Source organism: Hemiscyllium ocellatum, chromosome 45, assembly GCF_020745735.1.
Source record: "Hemiscyllium ocellatum isolate sHemOce1 chromosome 45, sHemOce1.pat.X.cur, whole genome shotgun sequence".
NCBI classification, from domain to species: domain Eukaryota; kingdom Metazoa; phylum Chordata; class Chondrichthyes; order Orectolobiformes; family Hemiscylliidae; genus Hemiscyllium; species Hemiscyllium ocellatum.
This window is the reverse complement of record NC_083445.1, coordinates 7,259,360-7,284,571: the sequence shown is the minus strand read 5'-3', so window position 1 is coordinate 7,284,571 and position 25,212 is coordinate 7,259,360. Positions and strand designations below refer to the sequence as shown.

At 40.7% G+C, this 25,212-nt stretch overlaps 1 protein-coding gene across 6 annotated transcripts in view; it reads left to right on the top strand.

Annotated features, from left to right (window-relative positions):
* The window catches only part of LOC132835801 (breast cancer anti-estrogen resistance protein 3 homolog), a 51,667-nt gene extending 31,174 nt beyond the window's left edge, over positions 1–20,493 (top strand). For 4 of the 6 annotated variants that reach the window (XM_060854873.1, XM_060854877.1, XM_060854874.1 and 1 more), the window contains 9 exons: positions 4,483–4,611; positions 5,979–6,424; positions 7,768–7,865; positions 9,310–9,932; positions 11,672–11,787; positions 12,596–12,767; positions 14,842–14,953; positions 15,900–16,103; positions 19,266–20,493. In XM_060854873.1, the coding sequence (XP_060710856.1) occupies positions 4,483–4,611; positions 5,979–6,424; positions 7,768–7,865; positions 9,310–9,932; positions 11,672–11,787; positions 12,596–12,767; positions 14,842–14,953; positions 15,900–16,103; positions 19,266–19,438 (2,073 nt within the window). In that variant the 3' untranslated portion in view covers positions 19,439–20,493. Of the gene's footprint in view, positions 1–1,973; positions 2,057–2,397; positions 2,494–4,482; positions 4,612–5,978; positions 6,425–7,767; positions 7,866–9,309; positions 9,933–11,671; positions 11,788–12,595; positions 12,768–14,841; positions 14,954–15,899; positions 16,104–19,265 lie in introns of those variants that run through there. The other 2 variants (XM_060854878.1, XM_060854875.1) reach the window with 2 other exon arrangements.
* Positions 20,494–25,212: the final 4,719 nt, after the last annotated feature.

Here is a 25,212-nt window from a genome sequence, read left to right as displayed (position 1 = left end):
CTTAATGGCAAGCTCCTGGGGAGTGTTGCTGAACATTGAGACCTTGGAGTGCATGTTCATAGTTCCTTGAAAGTGGAGTCACAGATAGATAAAATAGTGTCGGAGGGATTTGGTAAGCTTGCCTTTATTGATCAGTGCACTGAGATGATGAGGAATTTCTTCTCTCAGAGGGTTATGAGACTTTGGAAATCCTTGTCACAGAGAGATATGGGGTCACAGTCCTTGTGTATATTTAAGACTGAGATAGATTCTTAATCATTTGGGGAACACAGGGAAAATAGAGGAAAATGGATGTGTGGAATGCAGGATGCCCATGATCATATTGAATGGCAGAGCAGGCTCAAGAAACCGAAAAGCCTATTCCTATTCCTATTTCCTATGGTCCAATGGACATAACCTCTCCATTCTGGAACATAATTGTGAATCTTTTGTCTACTTTCCGTAATGCTTTTATATCTTTTTTAATAATGTAGAGAGCAGAATTACCCTGGGTAGTCTAACCAAGATTTTATACTACTGTAGTTTAATGTAACTTCTTGTCTTTTCAATTATATCCCTTTAAAAATAAACTCCAGTATATATTATCTTGTGTTGAATCAGGTTGTGTGTCAGTTGAGTGTAGGATTGTACAGGCTTGTGCTGATTCAAATGGTTGAGAAACTTGGTATGCAATTCACAACACAGTTAATATATAGTACATCCAACAACTAGAAAGGTAACTGAAGTGTTGGCCTTTATTCCATGGGGATTTGGACACAAGGAAATGGAAATTTTGCTACAGTTGTATTGATGTGAACTCACAGCCAGAGCACTGTGTGCATTTTGGTCTCTGTAAAGAAGGATGTAACTTGATTTGGAAATTGTACAGGAAAGGTTCATTCATTTGCTTCCTGGAATGAAAGTGTTGTTAGCGGCTAAATAAATTGGGCCTACACTCTCTAGAAGAATCAGGTGACGTTACTAAAACATATAAGATTCTGAAGGGGCATGACAAGGGAGACATTGAGAGGTTGTTTCCCTTGCCTGGGGTGTCTAGAATGTAGAGTCACAGGATAAAGGGACAATTATTTAGGAAAGGGGTAAGGAAAAATGTATTTACTCTGTGTTGAAATTCTCTACCCTACAGGACTGTGGGTGCTCTATTTGGTATATATTTGAAATTATTTTTTGGTCTACCAGGGTGAAAAAAGGGATATGGGGAAGTGAATGATAAAGTTGTGCTGAAGCAGAAAATCAGCCATCATTATATTAAATGTAATATTCGCTCCCCTTACTGGTAACACACAGTGGCAGTAGTGTGTACTATCCAAGTGATGCGCTGCAGCAACTCACCAATACTGCTTCAACAACACCTTTCAAACCCTTGATACCTAGAAGGGCAAAGGCAACAGATGCATGGTAACACCACCATCTGCAAGTTACCCTCAAAGCTATACAGTATCCTGACTTGGAACTATATTGCTAGTCCTTCACTGTCACTGTATTAAACTCCTGGAACTCTTTTCCTAACAACATTGTGGATGTACTTGCACCTAAGAACTGCAGCTCACCTTCTCCAGGACATGGGGAACTGTCAACAAGTGTTGGCCAACACACTGAGATTTTTTTAAAAAACTGACCATTTAGCAGAAGTTGCGTACTAATGAAATAGCAGTAAGAGACAAGAACAACACCTGGGGGCAGGGGAGTGGGATGGTGGGCATGTGGGGCGGAGGGTGGGGTGGGGTGGCAGTGGGGGTGTGAAACAAATTCTAACATTCACCATCTTCCACTAGAGTTGTCAACTCTTGGAGACTTTATTATATGACCTCCTCGATCCGAGCATCTTGCATGTTAAAACAGCCTTTTTAAAAATATACTTCCCTCTTATTTTCACAGGGACAGTGTTCAAAGAGAATGAAATGTTTACACAATTGTTACCTTAATGGCCCTACTATGTTTGTTTCTCCATGTACGTTGCTCATAGCAGTAATCTGAAGATTAGTGTCTTGTTCCTGGAGACCTCAAACCAATACTATCAGGCTGGCAACCCTGGATTGCACAGCTGTGAAAGAAGGTAAGTACGCATCACATAGTCTCACCAATTACAGGCCTGAATGATAAGCAATAAAGTTTCCCAGATTTGCTGTCAAGTGTGCAAAGGGTGGAGTAGTGCACTGGATTATTCCATATTTTGAAGGGGTGCTCTGCTTGTATTTGTCAATCCTCTCACAAATTCAGCAAACTCAAGAGAAACACATTAGGTCACTTTGTTTGGTTTGCAGTCTTGTCAGAAAATGAGTGGCATTGTTATGTCATTGAGGTAGCACCTCTTTTGTCGGTTAGCCTTTATCCCCAGTTCTCTATAGAATTCCTGTACCTTTCAAGCAAATAGTTTCACCTAGAGGTGCAGCACCCTTGGGCTAAATTGAGGTGTTCTTTGCAACAGTGAACCAAAGTAAATGATTCTCTCTCATGAGTAATGGGTCAGAAGAGAAGCAATGAGCTGAAAAGGTAGGTTATGATATCGATAAAATAAAGGATAGCACTTCAGACTGAGATCTTATGTGAAAAATGTTTGGAATGTGGTTGATGAAGATACTGTAAGGTTTTATTCTGTTACAGGGAGGTGAGGTTATGACAAACTTGTACGAACCAGTAATAACGTGTTCAGTCCCACGTGCAGTCATGTGGAAAATGTAAATTTTTCTATATTAGAGAATTTTGTATGAAGGGCTCTTTAATTTTTGAATATCCTGTCGTTTCTTTTACAGTTGTTTGAGTCAGTGGTTATTTTATTTTTTATGAATGAATTATTGCAGATGACTTGTTTGTCCACTTGCCAGCTGTGCCTGGTCTTATAAAGGAGCAATGTTGTCATTTTTGGGATGGTAGGGAGTTTCACCTGGAGGCTGCTGGCTGAGGACAGCCATGGAAGTGTAGTATGCATAGGTTTCACTGACGCTACTGAGAACAGTGATGCAAATATTGCCTGTGTCATTGTCCTGTCATTCAGACTGCTGAGCATCAGATGGGGCTCCACGGTTACTGAAGGGGTATGTCATACTATTCTGCACGAGAGACTGAACTTAGTTGAGAAAATGGCAAAGTCACACATGACTCAGGTGGTTAAAACAAATACTGAATAAACACACCCTCTGTTGATTGTTCTGTTGGTATTGTCTTGCACAAGACAATGTTTTGTTCTCCTTCAGTACTTTTAACAGAATGGTAGGCCTGAATATAAGTACCGGAAACTGTCTAATTACTATTTTTAATTTAGCTGGGGTGCACTCCAACAGCTTACTGAAGAACCAATGTATTTTACTGGAGTCTTACGTATAGGTTCTGAGATATAATTGTGTCCCTAAAAAGGGTGGTGAAGAATAAATATTAAATCTTTGCCTGATCTGAAAGGGAATAAAGACTTCTATTTATTAGAGAGCCCTTCACATCCGTGGGATGTCCCAAATGGTTTACAATCAATGAAGTATGTTTTGAGGTATAGTTGGTGTTACAAAATAGCAAGCACAGCAACCAATTTATGCACAGTTGGATTCCACAAACAGTAAAGACTTAGCAACCAGATAAGATGTTTTAATGATATTGTTTGAGACATGAATACTGGCCAAGGCACGAGGATGATCACCCCTGCTCTTTTTCAATTAATTTTAAGGATTCCTGGGTTCAATTAAGGGGGCATTTGGGGCTATGGTTTAACATCTCATTCAAATAATTGCACTTTTTACTAATGTAGTGCTCTGCCAGTCCTGCACTGGCAGTACAGCTGAAACCTTGTCCTCAAGACTCTAGCATTGGATTTTAACTCTTAAATTTCTGATTCATCAATGAGAGACTGCTATCACAAAGCTACCTTTAGTTCAACACCATTCAATTGTAGTCAAAAAGTGTGGTACTGGAAACGCACAGCTGGGCAGAAAACATCCGAGGAGCAGGAGAGTTGATGTTTTGAGCATAAGCCCTCCATCAGGCCTGATGTAGAGGTTATGCCTGAAACGTCAACTCTCCAGCTCCTTGGATGCTGCATGACCTGCTGTGCTTTTCCAGCACCTCATGTTTTGACTCAGATCTCCAGCATCTGCAGTCCTCACTTTCTCAACAATTCAATTGTATCAGGTTTTTGAACAGACCTCTCAAATATTCAATCTTATGTCTTCTCTGATGCTGCGACATTGTGTTCTGCCAACTCGATTTACTTTATATGTTACCAGCTGCCTGTATGCCATGCAAAACAATACTTTTCACTGTATTGTGGTACATGTGACAACAATAAATCAAACTCAAATTCAGGCAGCTGGAAATTTTTTATTTTATTTTAACAATTTGTCTCATTAACCTGTTCAAAGGTTGCATCTCTGGAGCAGGTCGGAATTGAATTCTGGTTCAGGGGTAGGGAGTTTACTTCTGTGCACAACAGTGCCCAGCTGGGCTGTATTATGTAAGAAACACTTAACACTAACCTAATTAATCTGTTCTTTTCAGTTAGTTACTAATCTAATCATAATGAGTTCGGAAAAAGATCCATTGATGAAGGAGCTGGAGGAGGAATTAAAACTGAGCACTGATGATCTTCGCAGCCATGCTTGGTTTCATGGTCCTATTCCACGGCAGGTTAGACATCTCGGGCCATTTCACTCTATAATCTGTAAACTGTGATGTTAAAGCTTCAGTGTTTCAATAATTGGCCAGCCGAAAAGTATTATTTGAAATAAGATATATTTGAAGGAAGATGGTCTTTTTTTTTTCCCCCGTTTGTTCCAGAGAAAGGAACATTTGTTCATTCGTCATTATCCTCCCATCTTTGGCATGGTACAAGTTAGTTGTGGAGTCAGTCCTTCCACAGCCATGATCCCAGACTCAAAGATGGACTTGTAAGGCTCAATTTTCCATATTGGTTAACCTGGTCCTGTCTCAGGGAATGTCAATTTAGTGGTCCTTTATGAACAGCCTCATATTATGGTCCTCAACCTATTTAATCAACAACTTTTGTTTATAAAGTCTTCCTAAGGCAAGATCGAAAGCATCAGAGCAATAACAAGGTGGCATATTCAACCAAAGGAAGAACATATTACAGCCACTTGAGTTGAGGTGAATTGGCTGTCTTTTTGTTGACCGCAGCAAAGTTTATTTTGTATGTTCTTTTTAGCACAAGGTATACCTCTTTCAAGTTAAAATGTAGCTAGCTAATTTCTACTGTAGCAGTAAGGAGCCAATCACATGATTATCTTAAGTTTAAAAAGTTAGTTTTATTAACTGCTTACACCTGAGGAAAATTAACAAAGACTCCGTGTTAAGTTTTTATACATACATGGATACATGCGTACAAAGTTGAAAGGGGATAGCATCCAGTTGAAAGAAAAGATAAATGAACACAGTTTCATGGTATTAAATTGGACAGTGAGATTAAAAATCAGTAGTTTGTGTTTCATATTATCAAGTCAAAGGGGAAAATGACCTGAGAAGTAGAAAAGGTGTAGCAGGTTTTTAAGTACAGGGAGAGTAATCGAATAGCAATATTTGACAAGAGAATTCAATCACAATTTTGTAATAGACTTCATGTGGTAGAGTTGACATCAATAGCCTGCTTGAGTTATCAGGGGATTGTAAATAGGAACCATTCTGGAGTCGAAGTTTGGAGATCAGAGTAGAGGTCTGCTAGGAGATCCCATATGGGAGTTCCACTGTAAGGTTTTAGTGAAGGTAGTGACCCAGTACCCACTTTCAGAACTTGTTATTCTGTTGATGCCACTCAGGAGTTTTGCAAGGAATCCGATTTTGCTAGCCTCCTTGACTGTTTCAGGGCAAGCAATATATCTAGTCCTTTCGCAGGATTAAGGAGGTATCTTTTCATGGTGAAATGAGATAGTGGTCCAATACTGTGACTCAAAAGATAAAAAAATGTTCAAAAGGGCAAGAATTTGATTAGCAACAGTTGTTGTGTACTAGATAAACACTGATGTTCTCCTTTAATAATATAGGTAGCAGAGACACTAATGGAAAGGGATGGAGACTTCCTTATTCGAGAATCTCACTCCAGCCCTGGAGACTATGTATTGAGCTGCATCTGGAAGCATGAGCCTCTCCATTTCAAGATCATTCGCGTGGTCCTCCGGCGTAAGGAGTCCTACACCCGTGTGCTCTTCCAGTTTGAACAGGAGAGATTTGATAACCTCCCAGCACTGGTGCGGTTTTATGTAGGAAACCGCAAGCCAATTTCAGAGGACAGTGGAGCGATAATCTTTCATCCAATTAATCGCATTGTCCCCTTGAGGTGCATTGAGGAAAAATACAGAGGAGCATCAGGTCAAAGAAAACATGACAATGAAGTGACAACCAAAAGCCCAGATCAGAATAAGAGATTCAGCTTAAATCTGTCTGAAGGAGTGTCTTTGGACCAGCTTACTGCGGATGGAAATCTTTTAAGGTACTTAATCTATGTACTACCAACCAGAGCTACAAACATGTACTTAGCTTTAATGGCTTAGTGCAAGGCTTAGAAGAAGTTATATAGAAAAGAAGATTACAGATTCAATTCATGATTTTTGTCATTGTTATGTCTGGACATGACTATTCCAGTGCTCTCCTGGGCAGCTGCCCATCTACCAACCAGCATAAACATCAGCTTTTCCAAAACTTTCCTGCCTGAATCACAAAGTTCTGTTTGTCAGTCCTGTGCTCATTGGTCTACACTGCCTGTTGCTCCGGCTACACCCAAATTTTAAAATTCCTATTCTTGGTTTTCAGAATCCTGTCAGGCCATGTCTCTCCAGATCTCTTTAACTTCTTCATGCCCCATTACATTCTGTGATCTCTATGCCACTTCAACTCTGCCTCTTCCAGTTTACCAACTTTACTCACTTCACTATTGGCACTGTTACTTCTGCAACTTAGGTATTGAGCTCTGGAACTCATTTCCCCCCCATCTCTCCTCCATATTATTAGTTTCTTCTTTTAAGATGCTCCTTAAAGTCTGACTGTTTAATCAAGCTTTCAGTTACCCATCCAAGTATGTCTTTTTGTGGGTTGGTGTCTAGTTTTGTTTGTAAAACTACTACGAAGTGCCTTGGATGTTGTATAATGTTAAAGGTCTTTTATAAGTACAGTTGTTGTTATTATCATTTTGCTGATCCCAGCAGGGACAGGGTGGGGTATTCCTTGGCATTTCTGGATTAGGAAGAGAGAAATCCGCCAGTGAGCCCCCCCAAAATGTTGGGGGAGGAGAGCACTCAGTTTGGCTATTTCATGCTCCAGGCCTAGTTCATGACTCGCGGTCTATTCTAAACTCTATTACTGCAGAGTTTGTTGAAATGTAGAGGTAAATTTAGTCATGTGAAACTATTGAAAACTCTTGCACAAGCAATATTTTCTACTTTACAATAGTGACTGCTCTCCATCAAAAGGACTACTTTGATTGTAAAACTCTTTGGGAACATGAGATCATGGAAGGTGTGCTATAAATGCAAGTCTTACTTTAATTTACAATAGAATTTAGCATTCCACCTGATGGATTGACTAACATTACAGTATTATTAATAAGATGACATTCTTAGATACAGATGGGGTGGGGGGGGGGCGACCTAACATTCACTAACTGTAGACAAAAGTGAGGACTGCAGATGCTGGAAACCAGAGTTTACATCAGAGTGGTGCTGGAAAAGCACAGCAGGTCAGGCGGCATCCGAGGAGCAGGAAAATTGACATTTTGGCAAAAGCCCTTCATCAGGTATAGAGTACCAATCCTGTGTTTACTCATGTTTTTAATTGTAGGAATAAGGACAAGAGTGGCAGTCATCCAAATATTCTGGACTACGGGAATGATAAAAAGCCATTGCAGTCTGCCCAGTCTGACAGCTACCTTTCAGGAGGTGAGGCTGTTTTAAACCTGGACTCTTGCATGACTTGTATATTCTCATTTTGACTGAATATTTCTCACCTCACCTCAGATAATATATTTTAACTGTAAGTTGATAATTCTAGGCTGTCATATCTTCTATTCTGAAATCCATCCTCTTTCAACCGTGAACCAAATCATACGGGAATGAAGGGCGTTTTATCTACAAACCTATTCTGTCTTTGTAAATTTTTTCTAATCAACTGGTTCTGATATGCTATGATACACCTCAGAAGCTGGCCCAGAGGTTCAGAACAGGCTCAAAGGATCAAATGGCTTCCTCCTGTTCTGAACATGTTATTAGTTTGAGCTATTTTTATATTGTCTATTCTCAACATCAAACCTGTTATCTTCCCAATCCAGTTTATAACTTTCATCTGAATAATTTATGGTACCTCTGCTTAATATCTCAAGAAAGAGTGGCAACTCTGGTATTTTGCGCTGGAGGGTCAGCCAATCTTGTGTAATGATATCCAGTGAGACCCCAATCCAGATATTTCTGACCAAGAAGGGCCACTGCTACTAAAGTAAGTGGATAATGTGAGGAGAACAAGGGGATTAAAACATGACCACCAACCTTACTTAGTGCTGATCAAACAGGCAAAAGTAAATTTGATAGAGTTAAAGATCACACAACACCAGATTATAGTCCAACAGGTTTAATTGGAAGCACTAGCTTTCGGAGCGCTGCTCCTTCATCAGGTCATTGTGAGTGCTCCAAAAGCTAGTGCTTCCAATTAAACCTGTTGGATTATAGCCTGGTGTTGTGTGATGTTTAACTTTGTACACCCCAGTCCAACACTGGCATCTCCAAATCAGATTTGATAGAGGTATTCATAATTATAAATTGGCTTTGATAGAATAAAGAAGAAATTATTTCCAATGACAGAAGGATCAGCAGCCAGATGACAAAGATTTGAGGTGATTGATTGTCAAAAAGAAGCAACATGAGAAAAGGTTATTTTTAAAATAGAGTTGCTGCGATTATAGAAACCCTGCCTGAAATAGTAATGAAGCAGTTCAATAGTAAATTTCACAAGCTGATTTAATAAATATTGGAAGGGAAAGAAATTGCACGGGGAAAGAGCAATGGACTGACATCTCTTCAAAGTGCCAGTAAGCAGAGCTGAATGCATCATTCTATAAAAACCTTACAGCCTTTCTCAGTCAGCATTTCAAAGGCTAAATTCAAGAAAAATGATTTCATGTGAGGAATTGTGGAGCAGACAAATCTGGTAAGTTGGGTCCAAGACAATCTAAACGTCTCCACATTGCTAGTTTACAGCAGCACAGGAGACCTGGTATTTGTCCACTTAATAGGAGGCCCACAAAAAAAAAGAGGAGAGGGGAGCAAATAACTGATATGGCCATCACGGAGTTGTTTTATTAAGTTAGATTATTGTCTTTGTGTGCAACAGGACCCAAGGATGTTATGCAAGCAAATGGATCATACAAATCAGTGCGTCCTTCATCACTAATGTATAGGACGGGGAGTGACCCACTAATCAACCCCAAAATATTCCCAAAACGCTTTGGCTCTCAGAATAATATGGTGCTGAGAGGTTCTGATGGGCAGTTACACTGCAAGGCTCCCCCGAAGCCACTCAGAATTCCATCTGGCATGATCCCGGACACAGTACTGGATCCAGCCTTGGATGGAAGTGTCTATTGTGAGCTAGTGCCACATGTTCCTAAGGCTGGTCAGATTGAGACTCACGTGGAGAGGTTACGAACCATGGAGCGACTGAAAAGCCGGATTCGCAGGACAGATACCGATTTTGGTCTGCTGGATTTAGATGCATATTCAGCTTCAATGAAGACCCATCATGAAGAAGCTAATGAAGATGATAATGGGGACTGGTCATTCATACAGCCTCAAATTGAGACCACAAGTTCATTTAAACTTGATACTTTTACTTCCATCTTGCTTCCCATTGACAACAAACCTCTCGATCCATCTGTGCTTAAACGCCTCAAAGAAATATTTTCTGAAAATGATCCACAAACTACAGCACAACATATTCTGAAAGTGGACTGTGAGGTAACTTAGTGATTTAACCTGATTACATGTAAACCTGTTCAGTACCTTAACACAGCAAGAATCTTCAGACTTATTGTTCATTATATCCTTGAATCAATTACCTAAAATAATTCAACCTCTTACTTATACAAATTTTTTTGGTCTGGAAATGAAGAGCTGAGGGTCTTAGAAATTGTTACGGGTTTTGATAGGCTAGATGAATGCAAGATGATTCCATTACTCAAGGCGACCAAAAATATGGGATCATAAATATAAGACAGTCACTAATAAGTCTGTGGCAGATTATGAGATAGTGGCAATATCATTGGACTGGTGCTCTGGAGGCCCAAGCTCATGCTCTGGAGGCATGGAATTTAGATTAGATTAGATTACTTACAGTGTGGAAACAGGCCCTTCAGCCCAACAAGTCCACACCGACCCGCCGAAGAGCAACCCACCCAGACCCATTCCCCTACACCTAACACTGGGCAATTTAGCATGGCCAATTCACCTAACCTGCACACCTTTTTGGACTGTGGGAGGAAACCGGAGCACCCAGAGGAAACCCACGCAGACATGGGGAGAATGTCCACACAGACAGTCACCCAAGGTGGGAACTGAACCCAGGTCTCTGGCGCTGTGAGGCAGCAGTGCTAACCACTGTGCCACCATGTAAATTCAATTAATAACATATAAGATTGTATATCACAGTATTGTTGACCTTGACAACAATTAATGATTGTTGTGAAAACCAGTTTGGTTCTTAATGCCCTTTATGAAAAGAAATAGTCTTTCAATATCTGATCTGGCCTATACGTGACGACATACCCACAGCAATATTCTTGACTCTTAATTGTTCTCTGAAATGGCGAGGCAAACTACTCTGCTCAAGAGCAATTAGAAATGGACAATAAATGCTGGCCTTGCCAGTGATGCCCACATCCATGAAATAAAACCTATCCAGCAAGAGAAACCTCTTCACCTGGAAAGTGGTGAGAATATTGAACTCATTAATTAAAAAAAACATCAAAAGTAGAGGTAAATGTGGCTGTAGTGCGGATACATTTAAGGGGAAACTGTAAATACATACGAGGGAGAAAGGAAAAGTAGGACATGTTGCTAGGATGAGATCTTGAAGATTGTGAGGAGGTTGTGTGTAGCATTAACACCACATAGACCAGTTGGATTATACAGCCTGTTTCTGAGCAGCAGACTATGAATTCTATCAAATATGTAATACTTCATTGTACGTTTAGGTTAGATACATTTTATTTGGAGTCTTTAGTCTATACCGGGGAAAAAGGATCAATCTGTTTTTTTTTCAAAAATACCCTGATCTCAAAGTATGGTCATGTGTATAAGAGATGGAGATAGAATGGCATTCTACAGTGATGCTCCCTCCCATGATTTTCACAGCTGACTTGCCTTCTTGATCACTGCAACAAACTTTATGAAATAATTGGCACTTGTGTAAGCGATGTGCATCCTGCAGAAACCCAGGCAGCCAACTATCCTACACGTGCTGTCAATTTGTCTTTCTAAGAGGCTTCATAGAATGTTTGAGATAGCCCTCGGTGTCTACAAATTAGCCCCACAGGATGCAGTGCCTTCCTATAAATGCAGCATCTACTTGTGAAGTTGCTAATAAGGTAAATAAATACCACTAGAATTAGAAGATGCCATTAAAGCACTGAGTCCATGTCAACAAGGGAAACCGGTTGTTTTAACCGAAGGAAAATATTGACGTTTTGCTTTTGTAGGTTGCTCGGATCATCAACGTATCCTTGGAACAGAAGATGATGATGGGAGTGAGCTCAGGGCTGGATCTGATCACATTACCCCATGGGCATCAACTGAGGATGGACCTCCAAGAGAGGTAATACCCAGTAACGACAACAAATTGTTGACATACCTTTGATATTGAGACATTAGAAGATCCCAGCCAATATCCATTCAGAACACTGTCCCCTGTTCATTTCTTCTAGAGGATTTCATATACTTTGCTGTTTTGCCAAAAAATGAAATGCAAAAAAAGAAAGATGCACATGGTGTTGTCAGAAGTGACATCACCTGCAAGACTGAGAGCACAAAATTGCAATGGGGCAAAATGGATGATGTCTCCAGGCAGCCTAGCAGCTAGAAACAACATAACAAAGTGATTTATAGGAGTGTAATCAAACAATGTTTGATACAAAGCAACATATGAAGATATTAGGACAGATTACCAAAAGATTGGTCAAGGTAGAAATGTTGTTAAGGAAAGAGCTGGGACATGACAAGAAGGCCAAATCCAAAATGTACTCCCCTGTATTAATTTTGATGAATCTACAACTGTGAGCATTAGCCAGTGGATATTCTCAATTAGATTCCATAGAGCTTGCACATTACAGATGCATTGACCATTACAATGGTGCTGAACTAAAATTAGTGTCCTTAGAGGGAGGCACATATATTCAGTGTGACTGATGTGGATCCAACCCAGCTTAGGAGGTAACTGCAACCATATTTTAACACAAAATGCTCGGGATTCTCAGCTGATCAGGTAGAGCCTGTAAAGATAGAAACAGAGTTCATGTTAGTGCGAAATTCAGATTGCATATTCATCATCGTTTGTCAGAATATGCTTGGCCACAAAAGTAGCTTAAGCCCCCTTTATTCCCTTTGTGTTGTTTTCCATTTTTCAGACATCATCTAATAGCCCTGGGCATTGCCGTGGATATTTTGGGCTGCACAGGAAGCGTTGGACAAAGATCTGCAGTCCTTCATAAAATTATCCAACTGGCTGTTGAGCTCAAAGACTCCATGGGAGATCTCTTCGGACTTTCAGCCATTATGAAAGCACTGGAGCTGCCCCAGGTATTTGGGTGGTATTCTCTGTCACCTCCTGATGTTTAGTTACTTGCCGTTCTTTCATATCTTTGCAAGTCTGCTTCTTGCCCTTCAGTTTGTATTAGTGAACCACTTGCAGGCTTTCTATTGAGCTAATTGTTGAGATCAAAGTGAATAATACTTGAATCATGCAACACAGAAGACCATTTGCCCCATCCCATTTGTGCCAGCCCTTTCTAAGAGCTATCGAATCAGTCCCACACTCCTGCTCCTTCTACACAGCCTTGCAAATTTTTCTTCTCAGCCAATTTCCACATTATATCTAATCAAATCCCCCTCTGAGTACTTGAGAGAAGTCAGGCCAAGTTAATGCATCCTGTCCTCCTGATTTTGACTTTAAACCCCAGTTCCATTGTGGTGATTCTACTCTGCACTCAGCACAAGGTTGATATAACCGTGGGAGGCATGCTTTCTATTAATTGTACGTGGTTCTGACCAGAATGTTATGTAGCTGATATCTAAATTTCTGCTCATGCATTCCATTTTTCCACTCACTTAAAGAATTGGGAATCTGTAATTTTGATCCACTTTCAGCCTTTCCAGAGCTAACTTTCCCAAGGGAAAAGAGTATCTATCGACTACACTGCATCAATTTAAGGGGCAGGATTTGCGGCAGGACTCACAGCAAACAATAATATTTACAAATCTATTTAAAAGGAAAAAGAAACTCTATATATACTGTTGCAAACAGAACTCAACAACTCCTCTTGGTAATCTCTCCAGCAAATTGCAAGCAGTGGAGGATAGTTTTGCATGTATAATCAATCCTTCCAGCAGAGCAGACTCAAGATGTGATTGACAGGACTTTTGTCCAATCATCTCCATCTGGCTACAACTTTTGCTGAACCATCATAGACAGCCCTCTGTAGCATTCCTTCCAACCACAATAGTAATTAGAAATAAATGTATGCACTGTTAAGCTCACAAAATAGCTGGGATTTCACCTTCATGGCAGTGGCAGAAGGGCAATTAATCAGCCGATTGACCCCAGGGAGGCTGTCCCCTTCCTGCCCCCTCAGGAGCTAAGTTCTGGATGTGAAGACCCATGGTCCTGTCCCGTCCTGCCACAACGAAACACCCTTAAGTAACCAATTAATGACCAGTTCAGGGCCTCACCCAGTGTCTGAACAGTGTTCCTGGTGGTCTTCCCAACTGGTGAAAGAGGGCAACCTGCTCGAATGTGGGACCTTTACCTGCTCCAATTTAGGGGTAACGGGGCACGAGGTAAAAACAATGACTTCAGATGCTGAAAACTAGATTCTGGATCAGTGGTGCTGGAAGAGCACAGCAGTTCAGAGAGCATCCAACGAGCAGCGAAATTGACGTTTCGGGCAAAAGCCCTTCATCAGGAGCTGGAGGGACTACCTTTGATCTCCTTCGATCTCCCCACTGTTGCCAAAAGTCAATATTCCTTGCCACTCCAGGACGTCTGTACCTGGGACTTTGAAGTGCTGTTGCTGTTCAGGCCTCTGATTGAACAAGACCTTCAGGAAGGGGGGGACCTGACTATGCCATGAATTGTCTGATTGGCATTTGTTGCAGTCCTTTTTCTTAAAATTCATTCATGGGATGAAGGCGTCACTATTTATTGCCGGTTCAGAGTCAACCATATGGCTGTGAGCACGGAATCACATAGGCCAGACCAGGTAAGGATGGCAGTTTCATTAGTGAAAAGGACTTTCAGGAACAAGATAGGTTTTTCCAACAATGGTTTCTCGTGATTCCAGATTTTTATTGAATTCAAATTCCACCATCTACACTGGGATTTGAACCCAGAACATTACTTGGATTAACAGTGCAGCGATAATACCATTAGTTCATTGTCACACTCTTAAAGATGGGCTCCGGCCCGAAATGTCAATTCTCTTGGATGTTGCTGTGCTTTTCCAGCAACACACACTCTCGGCTCTTCACTCTTAAAGATTCCTATCCATGCACTTTAACTGAAAGAAATTGAAATCCCAATCTGAGAGTGATTAAAGCCTCTGGCGGGGAATTTGAAAAACAGCACAATTAACAGTGTTTTTCCTTCTCCTGTCAGATTGTGCGCCTTGAGCATACATGGAGGACGTTACGCCGGAATCATACTGCTTCTGCTATCAAGTTTGAGAAGGAGCTCAAACCCTTTGCTAAATCCTTGAATGAGGGAAAAGGCAGGTATTCTGAGCCTGAGCGGAGTCACCCAGATGATGCAGAGCTTTAACCAGGCTAGTAGGCCAGGAGTATATTCACATTTCGAAACTGAAAATGCATCAAAAACAAAACAATCAAAATTAGAAACATAAGCAGAAATTGCTGGAGAAACTCAGCATTTGTGGAGAGAAAGCAGAGTTAACATTTTGGGTCCAGTGAGCCTTCTTCAGAACAAGAATAGAACTCCTTTTTCAAAATTAACTCCAGCTGAGTTGTCTCAGTGTATTTCAGTAATTATACAGATTTGGAGATACTCCTAAACTTCCCTGCAAACAAAAGGACTGGACTGTGCCTTTGAAAGCTGGGAATAGATGACAGACGTCTCATTATCAGCTAGTTAGAACATATCAGTTAGGATCATAGGTGTAAATTACATCTACCTGCATATAGTAGACTCATTATTTGATAGTCTAAATACTTTCAGAGAATGTGGCTAATTTATGTAGAATTTACACAGGCCAAACTTGACTAGTTGGCATGATGCTCCACAGAAGCCTTCTCCCACTATACTTCAACTCTGTGTCTTTCTCCCTCATGTACTTAGCTAACTTAAAAACAGAAAACACCATCGTAGAGAAATAAACAGAGATAATGCTTGAATCCAAGAATATTAAATAAGGAGGTTCTAACCAAAAACCAGCTTCCTTGCCAAACCTGTTGTTCAACTAATATATTTATTACAGAATATCATTCCTATATTGTTTGAAGGAGGAGTTTGCTATGCATAAATTAGTTATCATGTTTCCTACATTACAACAGGGGCTGTATTTCACAAGTATTTCAGCAGTTGTGAAATGCATTTGGGTACTTGCAGGTTGTGATTAGGTGCTAAATATCTGCCAAATCTTTTTCAGTGCATTGTACGTATGTGAATTTCTATCTTTGTGTCTTTCTTTCTCAATGCAGTCGAGCTCCCTCTACAAAATATCACTGTTCCGCACATTCTGCCCATCATTACTCTGATGGAGCACCAGTCAGTGTCTGATGCCATGGAAGCATGGGATGATATAGATCAGAGCTGCACAATGCTGTTTAAGACATTGGAAGCAGCTCGTAATGTGACATTGAATGCTGCAACATTTAGAGCCAATGCAGAGGCCAAACTGAAAGGTAAGCTTCTCACAGTACAGCATTTAATCCAACAGTCAACAAGTTCAATGCTTCTTACCAGTTAATTCAAACTCTGTGGCAATTTATCAAACATCATGGCTCAGTAGATAGCTCTTGGTTAAAAGATTATAGGTTAAAGTCCATCTCCAAAGCCCTGTGAAACCAATGATGTGCAGTGTTTTGTGAGTGCTGCACTGTTGGAGATGCCATCTTTTAGATGAGATTTTGAGGTCTTATCTTGCCTCACAGGAGATCCAAGATATCCTAAGGCAATATTTTGCGCAAGAGCTAGTTTACCCTCAACCAAGATCACTAAAACAGATTAACTAGTGTTTTTTAAAAATTGTTCTCAGGATATGGATGTCGTTGACTAGACTGGCATTTACTGCCCATCCCTTATATCCTTTGAATTGAGTGGCTTGTGAAGCCATTTCAGGGGGCACTTAAGAGTCAGCTCCATTTAGTGGGTCTGGAGTCATATGTAGGTCACACCAAGTAAGGATGGCAGATTTCCTTCCCCATATGACATTGAAGCAGATTGATTTTTACTATGGTGGCTCAGTGTTTGCATTGCTACCTCACAGCGCCAAGGACCCGGGTTCATTTCCAACCTCGGGCGACTGTCTGTGTGGAGTTTACACATTCTGTCTGTTTGCGTGGATTTCCTCTGGGTGCTCTGGTTTCCTCCATAATCCAAAGATGTGCAGGTTAGGTTAATTGGCCAAGCTAAATTGCCCATAGTGTTCAGGGATGTGTAAGTTAGATGCATTAGTCAGTGGAATGGGTATGGGTGGGACACTCTTCAGATTTGTTGGGCTAAGTGGCCTGTTTCCACACTGTAGGAAGACTGTGATCTATGATAGCTAGTAATGGTCATATAAACATCATTAGACTGACTTTTAATTCCATATTTATAAATTGAGTTCAGACTTAAGCATCTGCCATGGTAGGATTTATTTTGGGACTCCAGATAACAACAATACCACTATGTCATCACCTTCCTTTGCTGTCTGTAAATTGTCAATGTTTCCTGCCTTACAACTTCAAAAGTAGTCCATTGGTTGTACAGTGCTTTGGGGCAACTCGATATAGCAAATTTAAAAAAATAAATACAGGGAGACACATTGTGTAGGGAGTAATTGTGATTATTCAAGGTGAACTGGGAAAGGAGGTGCTTATAATGCAGGGTGCTGCCCCTACATTGACCCTACCAATCCAGCAATATTCCATAAATGTAGTGTCAGCAGATCTGACACAAGCACCAGCCCGGCTTCAGATAATCTGGAAAACAAGCAAATTGGAGATCACTTCACATTTGAAGCAACATATCAGATGAAAATCTGACACCATATTTTGATTCCTTGTAAACATCATATTAATTTTAAATTGGGTCAGCTGAACTAAGACTACTGGTTGGGTTTTAGTGGGTGGATCACATGGATTAGACTTTATGCTGGACAGACTTGAAATCTGCTTCACCATAACCACTTGCATTTTAATAGAACCTCAACTGATGTACACAATATTCCAAGGTAATTCACAGGGGATTTATCAAATGATAAGGAATCCCAGAAAGAGATAGGGCTCATACCATGGGCTTGGTCAAACAGATAGATTTTAAAGGAGGAGAGAAGGCAGGGAGGAGTAAGAAGGAGTTCCAGAGAATGAGGGCCTTGGGAATGGATGGCACAGTTTGGAAAGATAGGGGGACTTTTAAAAACATGTAGACATGCAAAGAACCAGAAATGGAGGAATACAAAGGTTTTAAAGTTTGGAATGGCTGGAGTTCAGTTTATTTGTTTAGTTAATATTCACGTTGGATGAAAAATACTTGTCTGACTTTAGCCTCTTAATGTACCAATACCCACTAGGATGTATCCTTCCATGTCTTAAGAGTTGTGCATGGTTACTAGCAGTCAGACATTACAATACATCTTCTGTCTACTTTTTTCCTATAATCCTTGTCAAGACAATCTCCCATAATCATTCAGTGCCTTAACGATACAATACAGGAAGTGGAAGTGTCACGCTGGGTCAATAGGTTGCATTCCTGCGAGGGTGGGACCAAAGGAAATTTTTCTGGGCTTTGCAGCAGGAGCTGCGATTACATTCCAACACTTTGGACCTCTCTTCGAGAACTTGCAAATTCTTGCTCTGTTTATTCGGTGTAGACTGAAGTAACATAGCCACATCTGTTTTGCAAATATAGAAACATATTGATAATTACACACTGGGCCAGAAATATCATATTAAAATGATCTAACAGTGACCGTCTTTGGGCTGACCAATTTTAGCTGTTCCCTATTTCTTAAAATTTGTCTGATTTTATGTCACTGTCCTGTACACCTGCCATTATTGAAGCAAGGCTCCTCAACGAATGTCAGCAAGCTATTTGACTACATGGTGCATCATATTTAACATAATTAAAAGCTGAGGTTGATGGAAGTGTGAAATAAAAGTCCTGTACATTTCACACATGCACTTCCAATAGAGGCCACTGAGAGGTGAACAAGAGCAGAAAATGTTGGCTCCTACCTCCTCTCCTGTTCTTGTGTGAGTAGCAGAATGTTGATTTGCGTTCTTCCTAACTCTGGGACAGTCTTCCTAAACCTCTTTTTGCTTTGTTACCTCTACCCTTCTGCCCCACACTTTCAAAGCCTCTCCCACGAATTCTACTTTTAATCAAAGCCACAGACTCCTCTCTGAAGTGTTTATCATTTCCATAAAGATGCTATATCAACAGTGATTACAATTTGCATTTATATACTGCCTTTAAAGTAGCAATTTATATAAGCATTAAGCAAGATTGAACATCAAACTGCATAAGAATATAGTCAGACCATTGGCCAAAAGCTTAATGAAATTGACATGTTTTAAGAGTCTTAAAAGAGGAGAGAGATTTGGACAGACAGAAGAGTTTCTGGAATGAATTCCAGACTTAGACAACTGAAGAGATGGTCACAAAGACAGGAGTGAGGAAAACTGGCAATGTGAAAGAGGCAAGAATTATACAGATGCAGAGACCACAAAGAGTTATAGAACTGGAAGAGATTATAGAGAGGTGATTTAGTCCAGTGACTGAATTGAGTATTCCAGTTTCCCTAACAGATATAACATTTCATTTAAACACATGAAGGAATTAATGTTAATCTTTCTTTCCAGATTTTCATGCCAACGAAGAATTGTTAGAGGCTTTCAAGACTGAATTTGCTTTGAGATTGTTCTGGGGCAGCAGTGTAACTGATGTTAATCAGACTGAGAGATATGAAAAATTTGATAAAATCCTGAGTGCATTGTCACGGAAACTGGAACCTTTGGGACCATCTGAAATATAGATCAGAATTGTGGACCCTTATAAAGAGCCCAGGATGTAAGCAGGTAACTGTTGATGGTCCTCATAACGTCACTGAACAAAATGAAAACATCAAGTGTGGATCCAATATCACATGTAGGAAATGTTCTCATCTTCAATTCATTCATCTCCTTCCTCAATTAGCTAGTATTACTTTGTAACCATGGAAACCTTCCTTCTTTGATTGCATCTGCAAACTCTATGACCTCCACAACATGGAAGGACAGGACTGATGGGCAAATAGAAAGAACATTGCGTCCAGGTATCCTTCCAGATCACACACGATCTTGACTCTTATATGTATGACCATTTGTACATTGTTGCAGGGTCAAAATTTTGGAACTCCTGACTAATAGCAACATTTGAATGAAGTCACTGTATCAATGGCAGCAGGTCAAGATGATAATTCACTATCACCCTCTCGAGCAACTGCAGATTTACTGTAAATATCCACTTTACCAACAATGTCCACATTTCTAGAGTTTTTTTTAAATGTTCGTTAAGTTTCCCATGTACAATGCTTCCTGCAGAAAGATTGGTGTTGCTATAATGACTCTGTCTAGTGCGTGAAAAGAATCCCTCCATAATTTTACCAACACATTAAGTACAAAACAAAAAAAAATCTCGTTTTGTATTTGCAGAACCTGAGCAGAGGAGGTCATCACCTGCTTTAGCTAACTTGGAACAACAAACCATTCTGGGTTAGATAAAATAAATGGGACATAATGGGCAGCCAATGACAGCAAACATTTCACACCTGAATATAATTGGTAACACTGCAGATATGTCAGGTCAAGACATTGAACATGATGAAGCCATGTTTCTCCTGATGTCCTCACACCATACTGTCAAGATTTCTGCTTTGCTTCACACTTTCCATAATCTAATGATAGCTCAGCAAAATGCTTTGTAAATATCAACAGCTTCTAAAATATGCTGTAGGCCTTGGGAGCTGATAGAAGGTCAAAAGACCAGCGGACAGTTTGTCTCTGCCTTAATCAGACTTTGGTCTCTCATTAAATATATTTACAGATTCAATGTGTGTTAAACTGTCTGCATTTATTACAACTTACAAGAATTCTTGTAAGTCAAGACTCTTCTTACCAGTCTGGTGCCATTATTAGGTGGTATGACCTTCAGTAATAAAACATATATTTTTGGGACAAATTTGACTTACGCCATCTTCACATAACTTCTGGGATTTGATGCGTCCTCCACTGGTTATTAAGAGATGCTTTCATTGCTATAAATCTCAAGGTACTTGATAAAAACTTAGACAGTACATTTGGATCGGCTCGGGCTTGGAGGGACAAAGGGCCTGTTCCTGGGCTGTAAATTTTCTTTGTTCTTTGTAAAATAAGCATTAAATTCATAAAAATAAATCACAGGCTTAAATGAAAGTAATTGATGCATTGGGAAACCTTCCAGTCTTTTCACAGCTAGAACTGTTTAATAGGTCCTGATGCAAATGCTAGTTAAACTATTGTACTCACTTGGATTCTAGGAACATGAACAAAATACATCCATAGCCTCCAGGTTCTGAAGTTGACAAGGGAGGATCAAGGTGGGGAGGGCGAGCAGCAGAGATGGAAGAACATATAGGACATGTCCTGTAGAGGCCTGAATGACGTGGGCCATAGTGAGAAATCGGAAAAAAAATCACATAAGAATTTGGGCAAGGCATTTCTCACTGTCAGGAGCAATTCACTTTGTTTTCAAACAGAGTTTCAGGCATGGAGGCAAAATTCTTGTTTGGTGGCGGTGAGATGCCGATTAATGAGGCTGACAAGCAATAATCCCTATTAACCGCAAATCTTGCCTCTGAACATGCAGCTTCCTATCTTTGCACCATCCACAAGGAAACTGGACATGGATAATTCATGACATGAAAGTCAGTGTGGGTCCCTAGTTACTCCAGCTCACGCTTCCTCCTCTGTGTTACCAATGGACACCTGACTACAATGTCTTGGGGCATATTCCAGCTTAAAGCACCTGATATCCATGGATACTAGCATCTAACACCTGCTCACTTAAACTCATGGACGTTTCCAATCCACCTACAGGACACTTCTGCACTTTAAAGCTGCACTAGCAGCTAGCACTGAAAAGCTGCTGCGTGGACACCTTGTGCCCAGGGCCAGGAACCCAGCTCTCAGAATTATCAGGTTGCAACTCAGGGATGTTCTCATGCCCTTTTAGACCTCACTTGACAATATTCAGGTTTGGGCTGACAAGTGGCAAGTAACATTTGTGCCACACAAATGACAGACAATAACAAACACTCTAATTACCGCCCCATGACATTCAATGATGTTATCTTCACTGAATCCCCTATTATTGGCATCCTGAGGTTGACCAGAATTCAAATGGACTTGCTACATAAACACAGAAGCTACAACACCGAGTCGGAGGCTAGGAATACTACTCCAAACTCCCTAAAGCCTGTCTATCACCTGCAAGGTACAGGTCAGGCATGTGATGGAATACTCCCCACTTGCCTGGATGGGTCCAGATCCAAAAGGCTTGACACCAACCAGGACAAAGTAGCCCACTTAATTGGCACACATCCACAAGCGTCCACTCCTTCCACCACCGATACTCATTAGCGGTAGTGTGTACTCTTTACAAGATGCACAGCAAAAATTTGCCAAAGATCTTCACACAGAACCTTCAAATCCCCAGCCACGCTGTCTAGAAGGACAAGCGCAGCAGATATATGGAAACACCAACACCTGCAAGTTCTTTAGGAGCCACTCACTGTCCTGATTTGGAAACATAATCATCGTTCCTTCACCTGGGTCAAATTCTGAATTCCCTGCCTAAGGACATTGTGGGTCATCCTACAGTATATGGACTGCAGCGGTTCAAGAAGGCAGCTCACCCCCACCTTCTCAAGGACAATCAGGGACAAGCAATAAATATTGGCCCCGGCACTAACACCATGAGTGAATTTTTTTTAAAAACTCACTTTGAGCTCATCTGGATGCTTACTGTATCCCTGTCTTGCCTTGTTTATCAGTGCTTTGCCCTTCAGCCAGACCTGCCACATTCACGTTATTTCTGTCTTAACTTGTTGTATAATGAAAACACAAATCCAGGATTCTTGTCATGATTGTCAACAGTCCTTACTCAAATCAAGGAGGTCAGCCTTCAGTCAGAGGTTCCCAGGATAGTAAGTCCAGGGCAGTTTCCAATATCAATGCAGAAGCTTGGACATGGCCAGTTGGCCACTTGATGCAGTCAGGCTCAGGATTCTCTCCTCAAGGGGGCTCTTTCTATTCTATTATGTGCTAATTTCTGCTGGAATGAGAGAAAAGGAGCGATTGCGTGAGTTGAAAGCAGGTGGCACAGCTGTTTGGCTGGTGCAGGTTATGGATAGGGATGAATTGTCCCATGCCAATGAGTGTACAATGCAGAGAGTATGCAAGGTCAGTGGCAACAGGGATTAGGGTGGGTGAGAGCAAGTGAGGATAGCTGTTGCATACAAATGTGAGGATGGTAGAACATGTACCTTGGTTGCAGCGATAGAGAGTTTGTGGTAGCAGAGAGGAGTGGTGGTACTTACCCTGGAGCTGTGGGAAGGTAATTCAACAGTGCTGGGCATTCCTTGAGACAAGTTGCTTTCAAACAGTGTACTGTAAAATTTACTACACAGTAAATGAAAATCAATGTACAACATTGTTTGACCTTAAACAATATATTGCTAAACCAAAATTACAGCTCATGAAAATTAATCAAATCAAAAGTGCGATATTGGTTGTTTGATTTTAAAATGTGAACATTCTAAACACATGTGGCCAAAGGGCAAAATTGAGATGATGTGAAAAGGAAAGTGAGTATGCCCGTGGAATTTTTGTGACGTCAAACTGCGCCACATTACGAAAAAGATCAGAGACCACTACTGTGGATGGCAGAGACCCCCGTACTGAGCCAGTAGCAACCTTGGCCCGGGCTGGCAGAATCTGGTGTCATGGCTTCCACTGCTGGTCCTGAGGTAAGAGGATAGTCCTTCTCTGCACCACCCCACCCACCAGATCCCTATCCACAAAGCGAGGTGCCAACATCCCCTGCTCTGCCACGTCTGGGGAAAATAACAGTCACCGTGCATGGCAACTTCAGATTGACAAGTGTTTGTCCAGGTGCACAATGACCTTTGAAAGATGGTGCCGTTAGCAGGGATTTTGACCTAACCCTGAATATGGCAGCAGTGGCAAGTTCCTCTGGATATGGCAAGTAGCAGCTTCCAGCTAGCATCAGATGAGAAGGATGCTTGAGGAACATGTCAGTAGTTAATGAGCTGGGTCTGGGATGATATGGCAAGAAATCTTCCTGAGTAAAAAGTGAGGTCTGCAGATGCTGGAGATCAGAGCTGAAAATGTGTTGCTGGTTAAAGCACAGCAAGTCAGGCAGCATCCAAGGAACAGGAAATTCGACGTTTCGGGCCAGAGCCCTTCATTGGGAGAGAAATCTTACTGAGTCTCACACAGAGATACCTTCCATGAAGTTTGATGACATTGACAATTATCCAAAATATGACATGATTTAGCGCTTAAAATTATGAGTAGGAAATAATAAGCCGGTCCATCAAGTTTGTTCCATAACCTCACAGCCAAGTTATCTAGGAGATGGTGAGAGAAGATCCCAGCTTTGAATCTAGGACTGTGCAGCATTAACTGATTCAGCGATAAGGATCCATCAGAGAAAGCTTGGGTTATATCATGAATTCTGTTCTTAGTTTATTTTGGCAAAAATGTTAATCAGTTGTGCAGAAAGCGGGACTGAATACACAACAAACAAGGTTCTGATATTGAAACAATTGAGCTGCATATTTGAAGCAGATCTTTGTGATGGAAATTTATCAGAAGCTGATCCTATTCTTTTCCCATTTGTGGGAGACTGTTCAATCATAGGAATCACTGACAGCACTGCAGTGTTGTATACTCACCCTAAACATCACTGCCAACATTGCAGATGCAATGATTCCCTTCCCTTCGTGACCAGACAAGAATGTGCCTGTGATGAAAGATTTTATCAACAGAATAAAACGTTTTGTTGGAAACATCTATTCATATTGCATTAATCAAACGACTGGAGTTTCTCAATGGACAGACTAGAAAATTAACATAATTGACTCGACCGTATTTCACTCAGTCCTCATCACATGATCATTAGAATAGCTGGTCTCCTTCCAAGTGATAACCATCTAAACTATGAATTCATGGACATCCACCAGAATCAGAGAAGGCTTGAATTTAATATTTTGTGAGTAACAGCCCCATAAACTCCCTCAGCAATTTGCTGGCATCAGAGTGCAAAAAGACCAAACTTTTTTGTACGTAATTCTTTCGTGTGATGTGGGTGTCATCGGCTCAGTCAGAATTTATTGAATCAAATTAACTTTATTATCACATGTACACTCACACGAGTGCAGTGAAAAGTTGACTAGTTGTCACATACACTGCCATCTGAGGTACCAAAGTACTGAGGTACGGATTCTAGAGTACAACTTCCCAGGAAAAAATAATTGCTTATACTTAAATACCCTTGAAGAGCAATTTAGGGTTGGACAATAGGCTGGTCTAACCTTTGATGTCCACAGCCTTTGAAATAATAATAAAAAAATGAATGATACCAAGAAAAATTCTTAAGAAATGTAACTTCAAGATTCACAGAATCCAGGAAACTCACAGCCCACGCTATGTTTTTAACGGAACAATTGTGTATGGTTTCTCAACTGGAACCCTACAGGTTCTTCAT